Source organism: Camarhynchus parvulus, chromosome 8 (assembly GCF_901933205.1).
Source record: "Camarhynchus parvulus chromosome 8, STF_HiC, whole genome shotgun sequence".
NCBI classification, from domain to species: Eukaryota; Metazoa; Chordata; class Aves; order Passeriformes; family Thraupidae; genus Camarhynchus; species Camarhynchus parvulus.
In genome coordinates, this window is record NC_044578.1 from 28153961 (window position 1) to 28167056 (window position 13096).

The window sequence follows — 13096 nt, forward strand, 5'->3', positions numbered from 1 at the left end:
CTGGAGCAACTCTGGTGTGGGGACAGGCTGAGTTGGGGCTGTGCAGCCTGGAGATGATTCTGGGGAAAACCTCACCTAAAGGGTTTTTGGAAAGGAGGAAGAGTGACTTATTACACAGGCAGGTAATGAAAGAACAAGGGCAATGGCTTTAAACTGAAAGAGGGCAGGTTTGGAGTGGATGTTGGGGAGAAATTCTCCCTGGGAAGGTGATGAGGCACAGGGTGCCCAGAGACGCTGTGGTTACCCCATCCCTGGAAGCGTCCAAGGCCAGGTTGGACAGGGCTTGGAGCAACCTGGGATAGTGGAAGGTGTCCCTGCTCATATCAGATGGAAAACTAGGTGAACTTTAACGCTACTTCCAGGGATTTTATGACTCTTGCGGAGGCCGTGCCAGCCCCGCCTGACAGCTCCACAGGGACGCGGCCGCCTCACCCCACCCTTCCCTTCACGGCCAACGGCCGCGCCGGGGCGGGGCCTAACAAACCTCGCCCACCACGACAACGCGGCCGCTGATAGGCTGGGAGAGGGCGGGAACGCGCCGAGCCCCGCCTCCCGATGACGATACGATCTCTGATAGGTCAGCGAGGGGCGGGGGCGGGGCGTGGAGGATTCAAGCATCGGGCGCGCTGTGGTGCCGCCGTTGTGTCTCCGCCGTGTCCCCGCCGCCACCGCCGCCATGGAGACCCTGACCTTCCCCCGCTACAGCCCTGACGACATCATCACCTACCTCCGCTCGCACATCCTGGAGGGCGCCGAGGCCCGCAACCTGGTCAAGGGCGACGTGTTCGGCAACCCCAGGGTGCGTGAGGGGAGCGCGGGGCGGCTCCGGGCCCCGCCGGCTCCCGTGTGGGACGGACGCGCTGAGCCGGCCTGAGTGACCGCGGGGTTGGGTGGAACGGGCTGGGGGTGGGCTCGGGGTTCTCCTCGGGCCTTGCCGGGAAGCGCCGTGGTGTCAACTTTGTGAACTTCAGGGAATTCCGGCGTGAGGTCTACTTGGAGCTACAACAGAGCTATGTAAGATGAGGTGCTGTTTTATTCCAGATGCCTATAAAAGTATAAGTGATGTTAACCTAGAATTAGGAGCGTGAAGATTGTGCTTTAACTTCAGCTTTATGCAACATGTTGGGATGTTAACTATAGATAAGTAATTCAGGAAGGTACTGATTATTACTTCGGGTATTACTGAAAGGGTGCTTTTTTCCCCCCAATATATTGGGGGAAAAATATTATGTATATATAGATATATTTATATATTATATATATACATATATATATATGTGTGTGTGTGTACACATATATATATTTATATATATCCACTTACAATATGTCTGGCCCTGCTTGTTTAGATGGTTTTTAAGAAGCAAAACTGATCATAGATTAGTGCTATAAATGAATAATTGTTTGGCTTGTAAGTGATTTTTTTTCATCTTAATAATCGAATGAAGGGCACTTGTTGCTACAGAATTATAATTTCTGTGACCTTTTTTAGGTTTTTTTGCGTTGTTTGGATTGAATACTGCTCAGCAAGCAGCAGTGTAATGAAAACCAATGCCAGACACACACAGTCAGGGCTGTAATTGCCCGAGCTGACTGCTGCTCCTTAAAATTAGATTATCAGCAAGTAATGCTTGAACTGCTAAATGTTCAAAGTGAAACTTGGTTGTCGTGGTGGGCCAGTGAATTCAGCCTTCATGTGTTAAAAACTGAATGCTTTCATGGCCTGGCCTGGGAGCCCTGAGTAATCAAACATATGGAATCCTGATTCATGTCCTCTCTTCCTGCAGCTTGAAGTTTTACACCTGATTTACCTGAGAATCCTGCAGAAAGTGTGTGGGATCCGACTGGAGCACGCCTACATGGTAGGGCTGCCTGTGGCAGGGGTGGTGGGATGTGAAAAAAATATTGGACTTACCTGTTCTCTGGGATGCTAAGAGTGCCAGAAATGTCTGTAAGGTCCAGGAGGGAGTGGACAAGCTTTTGGAGGAACACCATGCCTTGAAGGAACACCATGCCTTGAAAATCCATACTGGGCTCCTGCTAGAGGAGGTTGGACTGATCTGGAAGGAATGTAAATGTTTTTTATATTTGATCATCTCCACTCCTCCATTAACTGAGAGGAAAGTGAGGAGAGGCTGATACCTAAACTGACTAACAGTTAATTTACCTACTGTCTCTGGTAGGCAAAAACTGATCCTTGAAAGTGAGAGTAAATGGTTTTGTGTCATGGCTTTTCTGGATAAACTAAAAGGGAAGAGTATTATGGGCACAAGGTAACTCTGTTCTTCCCAGGCAGTGCCAGCAGCTGCCATGCTGTGCTGTGAGGTTTGAAATGTCAGAGAAAGGGGACAGTGTACCACTGTCTCCACATTCTCCTCCTGACTTCTCCATGAAGCAGCTGAGTGTGTCAATTTTGGGGTGTTTAAAGAAGGACCGTCTTGCTGGTAGCTGTATAATGTTGTGCTGCACAAGTCCTGAAGTAAATAAAACAGAGTTTAGATTAATTTCCAGAGTTTGTAATGTTGCTGCTTTAGTTATTATTGGTTTTTTTTGTCTTTTCCAGCCAAAGTTGACCCTTAAAATAGTGTGCTATTTACTTTGTTGACATTTTCAGCCTTTAATATGCATTCTCTGTGGATGGGAAGATCATCCTCAGTGTTCTTAATCTATTGGAATTATTTTATGCTGTGGAAAATGCTGCATAATTTTTGTTTTAAATATTCTCTACTTATGCACTGACTCTCTTTTTACTCTTTTTACTCTTTAGATGCCATTCAACGTTGACATAATGTACCCACAGATCTATGAAGGCTTTCTACCTGTCTGTAACTTGTATATCCACATGTGAGTAGAAGATGCTTGCCTTGTCCTTGCTGGGCTGATGCTCTGGGATGAGAGGACAAGATCTATTTTGCAGCAAATGGGTACAGGACAAGAACAGAGCCATGGTCACCAAACGTCACTGCAGCAGAGGTTGTGTTTTGTTCTCCTTGCAGGGAGCGCTTGCTGCCCATGTGCCGGATCAGTGACTTCCAAATCGCTGATGTTTTAAACCCAAGTAAGCAAGTGCCTTGCAATCCTTGTGTTTCCTGGGTGCTGCTTGGTATTCCAGGTGCTTTTTCTCCTTGGGCATAGCCAGATGGGTGTCTAGTGTGGAGAAATGTCCTTCTGGCTGCTCTTCTGACCCTTAAACAAGCTGCTTCTAGTGGACAGCTCTTATTCCTTATGTGGGCTGGTGCAGTCAGTAACTGAGGGCAGCTTTGAATGCTGTGAATCTGTTGAGCTGCTGGTCTGGAGATGGGCTGTGACATACTTATAACAGTGTAATAATAGATGGGGATGGAAATTACCCTGACAGCTCTGGAATGCTTTAGTGCTCCACTCCTTTCAATACCCAATTGTGATTCTGCCACAGCACAGACAACTTGGAAAATGCTGCTCTGAAGAAATCTTTCACTTCTGCATCTGTCTTGTCTAAGCCATTTAGAGCTTTTGTAATCATCTTTCAGAAAGTTTGCTTGGTATAAAGACAGAAAGTCCCTGCAGTTCAAATTGCTGCCTTCAGTTTGGCTGATAGCTACAGAGAGGTTCTCTTCAGAGCTGTAGTTCAAGATTGACACTCTTTTCTCCCTGGCTTCTGTTGGAATGGGAGGCTGTGTGTTAACAGCCTTTTCTCCCAGGTGCCACTATTCATTTGTTAAATTACACAGAATTGCTAAGTGTTGGTAACCAGCTTGGTGCTGGTTTTTGTGTAGTCTGAAATCTTTGCAAGCTGAGTGGGAGAAGAACTAATTTGGACTGTGTTTTGTAATTTCTGTCTCCTTGAATTACACTTGGCCCAACTTTTTTGAAGCAATTGCAATGCTTTTGGAAGCCAGCTCAGTGCAATTGTTGTTTCAGAGACCAAGAGGACAGTTCGCTTCTTGAGTGGCATCCTCAACTTTGTGAACTTCAGGGAATCCCGGCGTGAGGTCTACTTGGAGCTACAACAGAGCTATGTAAGATTAGGTGCTGATTTATTCCAGATGCCTATAAAAGTATAACTGATATTAACCTAGAACCAGGAGCCATGAAGATTGTTCTTTTATGTAACATGTTGGGATGTTAAATATAGACAAGTAATTCAGGAAGGTACTGATTATTACTTTGGGTATTACTGAAAGGGTGTTTTTTTTCCTCCAATATATTGGGGAAAAAGAAATATTACATATATATATATAATTACATATTATAAATATATTATATATAATATATATTTTATATATATATACATGATTATTACTATACATAGTAAGAATAATGTATAATATAAAAATATTATATATTATATATTTCTAGATATTATACATTATTAATAATATATATAATGTATAATATAAAATATTATATATATAATATATATTTCCCCTTACAATAAATTATTGGATACTTCAACCTGGTAAGTGAAGGATTGACACCTTGTACCATTTTGAGAAAAGCTGGGTTGGAGGTGGCTTCTGTTCTGAACGTCTCAGTAGTTCAGAGAAGGTGCATTTCATGTGAAATAATGATGAGCAAGGCTCTAATAAAAGCCCAGAGAGAAACCACACTTCTCTAAAATCAAATATTTAACTTGCAGAAATTAGCTATGGAGAAAAGCCAACACCTGGAGGCTGTGAATCGGGAGGCAGCACTGAAGCTGGAGAAACTGAAGTGAGTGTGTGGAGTGAGCACTGTGAGATGCACTGCTTGCCTTTCCTGCTCAGGCTGGATCAGTGGCCCAGTTGTGTGGGGCTCAACAAGTCTGAGTGCAGAGCCGCATTCTTGGGTCATAATAACTTGGTTCAATGCTACAGGCTTGGGGAAGAGGGGCTGGAATATGGCCCAGCAGAAAAGGACCTGGGGGTGCTGGTTGACAGCAGCTGAACAAGATCCAGCAGTGTGGCCAAGGAGGCCAATGGCACCTGGCCTGTATCAGCAAGTGTGGCCAGCAGGACCAGGGCAGTGACCATCCCCCTGTGACACTCCCTGAGTGCTGCATCCAATTCTGGGCCCCTCACTGCAAGAGGGACATTGAGTGTGTCCACAAAAGGGCAATGAAGCTGGGAAGGGTCTGGAGCACAAGTCTGATGAGAGGGAGCTGAGGGGGTTTATTCCCTGCTGGCAGAGGAAAAAAAAACCCAAAGCTTTTACAGTGTATGGTTGCATTGAGGGAATCCTGTATTTGTATGTGGAGAACTAGGTTGAAACTTCTTGCTCTTACTTAGCTTTTAGTGATGTGTCTTTATCCCTTCAACAGCTGGAGGAAGCTCATCTTTAACTTAATACATGAGTAAAGTTGTCTTCCTTAGTTATTTGACATGTTTGCCACAATCTCTGTTTTTCAGGCCATTTAGCCCCACTGCCTGTGTCTTTGCACCATTAAGTTTTGTTTTTGCTTGTGGATAATAGGATGGAGAAACGGCTGGTTTCCAAGAGAGCTCTCAAAACAAAGTGTTTTTTTTTTTTTCCTGACAGCTGCTCTTGGTGTGTACTACACAGGGGGTTCCCTAGCTGGGATAGGTCTACACTAATATAAACTATTTGTATGACAGGTAATATGCAAATTTCATAAATGAAAGTCACCACCAAAATTGGTAGGAGTGTTGTACTTTCATGATTTGCTTAACATGATCTTTAAACTTAGTCCTTTGTGTTTGTACCACTTCTTGCCAAAATAGCTCTTTAGATTATGCCTCAACTGCAAAATCTTACAAGCAAAGGAAAATAAGAGCTATTCATTTGAGACTGTCTTGCTCTGATTACTGAAAGTTACTGGCTGTAAACTGTGGAGGCAGTGATGGTTTTATCTGCTGCACTCTGACTGGACTATAATGATGCTGAAACTGCCCAATATCTTTATTTTTCCCTCAGCACAGTCCCAGCTGAACATGAGGCAGAGATCAAGCAGCTCACAGAGAGCATTCGGGAGCTGGAGCAGCTGCTGAGGCAGGACTATCGTCGGAAACAAGTAGGACCTTGTTCTGTATTTCTCTGAAAACCTGCTGTGGGCTCCTCACTTCTCTTGGTCTTATTCCCTTCCCTCTAACTCAGTGGATAAAAGGGACTTTTTTTAAAACAATGGCAATTTTAGCAAAATGCTGTTGGACCCCTCTTTGTTTCACTGTAAGGAATGTGAAATGTGCTTTAAATCAGATTGGGGAATACAAAGGTATAGTTGACTCTTTTTTTGAAATGCATTTATGCAGTGACTTGGGAGATGCACATCACACTTCCAAACAGGAACACAGGGATGTTCCTCTTTGTTTTCTATTTAAATTCCAAGAATTGGAACTGGAGGTGGCCCATGGTAAGAAATGAGGCCTAAGAAGGGTCACCCAAGGGAATGCCTGGCAAAAAAAAATAGGGTTAACTGCAGGGGTAACTTTTCAGCAGTGGAAACTTTCCTCTTAGGTCTCATGGATAACTTTTTTAGCTCCTTTGGGAAAAAGAAAATAATAATCTATGGTCAGGATTTTTTTTGTTTTGTCAAATCATGTCTCTGCTATTTGCATTATTAACCTTGTGTTTGACTATTATTTGGGACTTTATGTTAAATTTTCCCTGAAGAACAGAGCCCCTGGCAAAGAAAGTTGTGGGGCTATAATAACAACTGCCAGGGTCAATGAGAATAGGGATGGCCAATTTCTTATCCCTATTCCTAGTTACCCACTGCTGGCTGCCTCCCTTGTGCTTCCAGTGGTTTTGGTGGCAAAATTCTCCTTTCCTGTCTTTGAAATCTTACAGGTTGCAGTTTTTTCTGCTGGTTATGGCATTCCAAATTACCCATAAATGGGATTTCTCCTTTGAACAGATCTATGATAGAAGGATAAGGCAGGTAGCAGCTGTAGAGATGCTTGTTGAAAGCTTGGTGCTTTTTTTTTTTTTCCAGACAGCTTTGCAAGAAGTGACTTCTCAAAAGAAGACAGATATTGCTGAGAGAACCCAAAAACTGGTGAGTACACCTCTATATAGGTGCTGGCAGCTGATCAACTGAGAAATCATCTCTCTTTCTAGGATCAGATTATTCTTGGAATTAAGTCACTAGAAATCTGGACCTCTGAGGTGCTGTGGGTTTACCTTGCATACATAGAGTGGGCTATTGAGGCACAACAGGAGGTTTTGAACTTGTTGCTGTTCTCCCAGAGTGACAGAGCTGGCTCTGGAATGCTGCAGGCACTGCCTCAGTATCCCTAGGTCAGGAGTTCTGAGGGAGAGAGTTTGTGGCAATATGCCAGGCTGGATGGAGCTGGGGGCAACTTGGTCTGGTGGGAGGTGTCCCTGCCCATGGCAGAGGGTTGGAATGAGATCATCTTTGAGGTCCTTTCCAACCCAAACCATTCTAGGATGAGCTGGCAGGCTCTTGGTGGAGAATACCAGTTAACTGCTGTTCTTCTGCACCCCTGTAAGCAAATGTGGGAAGCAAAATAGGCTGTTGATTGCTTTGATTTGGAATGTTAATGCTGGTTAGAGGAATTTATTTTTAGAACTTCCTAATGAGGAATGACTACACACCAAAGAACCTGTCTAGTCATAAGACCATGGCAAACCTTGCTACACAATTCCTCTTTGTTCACCTCATCACTAATATTGAAAGTGGTTTTGTCATTAACTAGAATGAATGCAAAGTGTCTCTGGCTACTTTGAAAGAAGAACAAGAGCAGCTGAAATCTAAAATTGTGGAGAGTCCAGAAGAACGGAAAAGTTACAACGAGATGATGAAAGAGACTATTAAGAAATTGAAGAGATCTAAGGTGAGGTTTTCCTCTGTCCACACAAGGAGGTATTCTGTTAGAAAAAAGCATGTTTTACTGGATTGTCATCATCTAGAGCTGCCTCTTGAGTGATGGTAAAACCACCAGCAGGACAGTGGTTGGTCTGAAATGAAATCACAGCCTCAGAAAATTGAAGGTTTGCGGTAGAGGTGGTGGTGTAGTTTTGATGGGCTGTTTTTTCCTTTTGAAAAGCAAGATTGCAGTCACTTGTAAAATCAGGTGTTGAACTCTTGAATCTGTTTGGCTGTTTGCTCTCCAGAGGAGACAATATTTTGTCAGCTCCCAAATATCCTTGTATTTAGAACACGTGCTTCTCTTGTTATTCACTGTTTCTGGAATCTATGGCTGTCTTCACTAATAGGCTGAACACTGGGTTCCCTCCTAGATTTATTTATTTATTTTTTAATTATAATATCCACTCATTTCTGTGGTTTGAGATTGCTCACACTTCAGTAGTTTGCACTTTTCCTCTGAAGGTTATTTTTGTTCCAAAGGTGTAAACTCGATTGCTGTGATATCAGGTATGAAGCTTTGCATAACTCTTGTTTTACCAGTGTAGAATTTCTTCACTGCACAGCCTTTTTTTCTATTTTTTTTTTCTAAAAGCTCTTGGAAAAAGTTGATTACTGATTAATTCAGTGTAAAACACTTGTATGTCACCTTTATTTCTGTGCTTCCAAATAAATGCCTTTATTTTTTTATGAAGAGCTCATTTCACCACCTTAAATATTACTTCTTAGGTCTTTAAACAATGAGGGGAGGGTTCAAAATTCAATATGCTTTAATTCTGTATAAAAGAACTCTAAAGCTGTTTATTGATAGTCTTTTTCTCTCTTTAAAGCAAGAAGTTACTGAGAAATATGAAGGTTATAGAGATGTAGTTGAGGTTCTGCCATCATGCCAAGTGGAATTGCAGTTATACCAAAAGAAGATGGAAATACAGGGAGAAAATGTGGAGAGACTGGCCAGTGTATCATCAGAGGTCTGTATTATCCAAATTATATCCTGTTAGGGAGAGTTTGATGTCTAAGCAATGTTCCCCTCTTTCCTTTTCACTATAAAGAATGACATTTTGAAGTTTCCAAATTCTTTCTTAAAAATGTCAGTAAAACATTGCTGCTGCTTTGCTGGGTGGCACTAGCTAATGTACTATGCACTAGCTATTGACCACTTTGAATAGTCAAAGGCTTTGTTGCCATAGAAACCTGACCTAAAATAGTTGGAGCTGTCTTGGGGTTGTTGGTAGGAAATGATGGGAAAAGAAAAGTGAAATCGAGTTTCTTCTGCCTTGAGAGTGGAAACTAAGAATAAAAAATTGTTACATCAGGAAGAGTCATGTCTTAAGTGCCTTTAAATTTATTAATATTGCTAAGCCAGGCATTCTCTGATGAAATGTTTGTCACAATACAGTCCCTTGCTATTTGCCACTAGGTTTTGGCAGAATGCAGTTGTTAGGAGCAATTGAAAAATGGTATGGAGTGTTTTGGGGTATTTGTATAGCATGTGTTCAAATGAGGCTTGGCAAAAAGCTATAGCAGAAGGCACAGTCACTTCTGAAAGCCATCCTAAGGGAGGGGGTCTTGTCCATTTGGATGTATTTATAATCAGATAGAGACCAGGGAACTGGGAGAAGGAGCTGGCAATCAAATCTTCAAAAAGCAGCCAGCTAGTTGTAATCTTAGCACATTTACAGGGTATGCTATCTTGATAATTTCCTGCTCCCATTTAATTTATTTCTATTTCATTTCTATACTTCTGTACTCTAGGCCAGAAATCTGGAGGACCAACTTGAGAGTTCTCAGGTAGAGCTGAAAAAGGCCAAGACTGATGAAATGTCCCTGAAGAGAATGGTGACTGCAAAACATGAGAAGCTTGCTACAGCTGAGATCCAGCTCAAAAAGATGCGTGAAGATATTGAGCAGCACAAGTGCACCGTGCTCGAGTATGGAGGGGTTGATGTTTCTGCCTGATGCTGCTTTATGTCTTTGTTATGTGCTGCCAAAGTCCATGGCTGCTGCAAACACACAGCTTAGCACTGAGGGGAAAATGAGCAGTGTGGGACAGCTCTGTATGAAGACCAGGAATGCTGCAGGCAGGGATTTGGGGTCTCAAATCAATAATTGCAATGTGACTTGACAGCAATTCTTTTATTGGAGCACTAATTTAATTTATAATGCTTATTCTTGATTCTTTTATCTTCTTAAAGAGAATGTCACATTGGGATAATTTTCCAACTTATCAGACTTCAACAAAGCCCCATTTGCCTTTCATGAATTTTTCATAATTTCCCTTGCCACTTTTGCTCATTATCAAAGATGTTCAAGACCCATGGGGAAATGGGGCTCGCATCTCAGAGGAGCATTATCCTGACATGATGCTTCTAAAACAAAAGGAAAAGTGTCATTTGATCAAAGCCTCTCAGCCCCTCTTCCTTCCTCCCATATGCTGAAGGCAGCACCAAACTGCAGCCCTGGAAGGTCCTGGCTTCACTGTGAGCTTAGTGCTGAGCTTTTAGGGAGAAAATTGATTTTTAAACAATTTTCATCTACACAGATAGAAAGGAAAGGGAATATGGAACATTATTGGCTGTGATGGAAGGGAGCTGCTTGCACATGGATGGGAGAGTCAAGTAAGATTTAGTCAGGCTTGAGGTTTCTGTGGTGTGCAGAGTGGCACTTAGTGTATTGTACCAGCTAAAAGAAATTATTTGGGAGGAAAATAGGTTGGGCATTGGGAGGAATTTCTGGACAGAAAGGTGATTAGACCTTGGAATGGGCTGCCCAGGGTGGTGTGGAGTCACTGCCTCTGGAGGCGTTCAAGGAAAGACCAAGTGCCATGGTCAAAGTGACATAGGTTGATCTCAGAGGTCTTTTCCAACTGAAATGATTCTGTGAGAAGCAGCTTTTAATTTAGCAATGAAAGCAACATAATCTTATGCTCCTTTTCATCAAAAGTTGCTGCCTATTCCTGTTTTTAATGTGTCAGGTATTTCCCTTGAGTGATAAAATAAAATGCTTTGATAAGCAGGAGGGGAAGGGAGGTAACCTTGGTTGAAGAAAAGAGTTTTTGCTGGTGAATAAAAGAAATGTCCTTGAGGTGGGAAGGTGCATATGGGCTCCTGCTAAGTATGAGTTTCACTTCTTGTACCTAAGTTGTTCTAGTTTAAAAATCACATTAATTTCTGAGAAAGACAGTTCTATATACCATTGCTCCTGGAAGCTGCTGGTTTTATGCTCATAAAATGCAGGGTTTGCTTGTGGTGGGCTTCAGTTTCATCTGGAACGAGCTCAGTACTAACTTTTTTTTCTGTCACCTTTAGACATTTTAACAAAGTCCAGGAGAAGAGGGGTGCTGTGTATGACAAAGTTATGGCCATTCGCAAGGAAATCAAACAGAAAAAGGACAAAATTGAGCAGCTGAAGGATGATGCTGAAGAAAAAGCAACAAAAGCCAAGGTGAGGGGTTTTTTTTTACCCCCCAAAAATCTTCTTACATTCCTGTTGTAGTGTGGACAGTGCAGTGATCCTCTAAGCAGCCTCCCCTGTGTGTTGTGAATATTTAATGCTGCTGAATGCTGCTTCTTAAGCCGTGGATGAGACACCCTTGAAATCATTTGAGTCCACCAGACCACTCACTTGACATTGGTGCTTGATAAAGATTTAACTTTGCTGATGGATTTTTTTTTCCCTTCTTTATTTTCTCTTTCCAGGAAATACGCCTAATTTTGAAGGCTGTATTGGACAAGTGTCATGAATCTCTTCTTAAGCCAGCAAAGACTTCTGCAGCCTCAAGAGCAGAAAAAATTGATGAAATAAGGGAAGGGCTGTTCAGCATTCAATCTTCTGTGAATGCTTCTTAAGCCTGTCTGAACTTGTGTTCTACTTTCATTGTGTTTTGTGCTCATACCTGAACTCAAGGGCTCCTGCTTTGCATGGGAAGGATAATAATTCCAGGCCAATCCAGCTTTCTCAAAACCATGTCAGAACATGTTTAGCTTTCCAGGCTGATGCTGATGTCATGAGCTTGCTGATGTGGATAAGAAAACACTCAGTTTCTGGTGTTTCAGTCTGCACCTGGTTTTAGTGGTAATATTGCAAGTGTTGCTATCACCAAACTGCTCAACATTTTGGACAGAACCCTGCATTTGTAGAAACTGTTCTGCAGATTTTGATCTGGGAACACCTGGTGCCTTGATCTGGCTTGAATGTTCAAGATAAGTCAGTAACAGGTGATGCTCCACCACCATTATTTAATTAAGATGAAATCCTGACAGAGCAGTAGCATCCATCTAAATGCCAAGTTACTCTCATCATAAATATTTGGAACTGTGAGCACTCAGAAGTACCATTTTAATATCATTTTAGTTAACAGTACTCGCCCTCTCAACGCTTGAACTCATTGTGTCTGCTTTGTGGGGTATTGAACCCTCACCTGTGTTCATCAGTCTGTGTTAGGATGCTCTTAAATATACATTGATGTTTTGTACCTTAACTTGTGAGTGGTTTTCATTATTTGGAAAAAATAAAATGTTAATTTTTACAGTAGTTGATCTAAAGATATTGAACCCTTTTTCTCTTTCTGCTCCCCTAACTGACTTGGCATAAGGTTTCAGTTGAAAAATGTTGCTCTGTACATTTGTAGGAATTTGTGCTATGAGCAGTCTTTTGTGATGACAGGAGGAGGATGATTCAAGCCATCTTCAAAATTTTAATTCATCTCTAGAGGTGCTAGCAAATCAGTTAGGAAAGGCAGCTGCTTGTTCCTTCTAGAGCTCTTATGGAGGCATCAGACTCTTCTAAAGTTTTGCTTTAAGCTTTTTAAAAAAAAAATTAATTTTCCCATTGTAACAGAATTGTTTAGATTGGAAAAGCCCTCTAAGATGAAGTGCAGCCATTAACCCAGCACTGCCCCCTCCACCACTGAACCCTGTCCCTGAGTGCCACCAGTGCACTCTGAAATATTACAGTAGCATCTCCTTCCTTATACAAACTGGTTGGGGAAAGAGATTCCCAAAACCTTCCAACAGATACTGCAGGGGATTATTCCAGTCAGCAGATCAAGATTCTTAGGCTAGAGAGATGATGCTTGTGTATCCCACTGATGAGGAATTTGCAGGACAAAGAAGAAGCTGCAGTCTGGTTCCTGCTGTCAGAGATTTTGGGTAAAATAAAAGGCTGCAATTCATGAAGAAAGAAAAACTCTCGATTTCCAGGTTTTTGTATTTCCAGTAGGTTCTTGTGCTTTCACTGTTGCTTCTTTGTACCTAGAATACTTATAAATCATAACTAAGGTATGATTTATCTAGA

General features: G+C 42.2%; 1 protein-coding gene across 1 annotated transcript; it reads left to right on the forward strand.

Annotated features, from left to right (window-relative positions):
* Nucleotides 1-676: 676 nt before the first annotated feature.
* On the forward strand, nucleotides 677-12281 carry NUF2 (NUF2 component of NDC80 kinetochore complex). The gene is made up of 13 exons (XM_030953365.1): nucleotides 677-799; nucleotides 1785-1859; nucleotides 2765-2841; nucleotides 2994-3055; nucleotides 3898-3995; nucleotides 4616-4689; nucleotides 5890-5986; nucleotides 6908-6970; nucleotides 7632-7769; nucleotides 8632-8772; nucleotides 9557-9732; nucleotides 11110-11245; nucleotides 11500-12281. Exons 1-13 carry the CDS (start codon nucleotides 677-679, stop codon nucleotides 11647-11649), a joined length of 1410 nt encoding a protein of 469 aa, XP_030809225.1. The 3' UTR covers nucleotides 11650-12281.
* Nucleotides 12282-13096: the final 815 nt, after the last annotated feature.

Coding starts and splice junctions, on each gene's coding strand:
- NUF2 (XM_030953365.1), top strand. CDS start 677: ATGGAGACCCTGACCTTCCCCCGCTACAGCCCTGACGACATCATCACC. Junction 2,842..2,993: donor TGTAACTTGTATATCCACAT/GTGAGTAGAAGA, acceptor TTCTCCTTGCAG/GGAGCGCTTGCTGCCCATGT. Junction 4,690..5,889: donor CTGAAGCTGGAGAAACTGAA/GTGAGTGTGTGG, acceptor TTTTTCCCTCAG/CACAGTCCCAGCTGAACATG.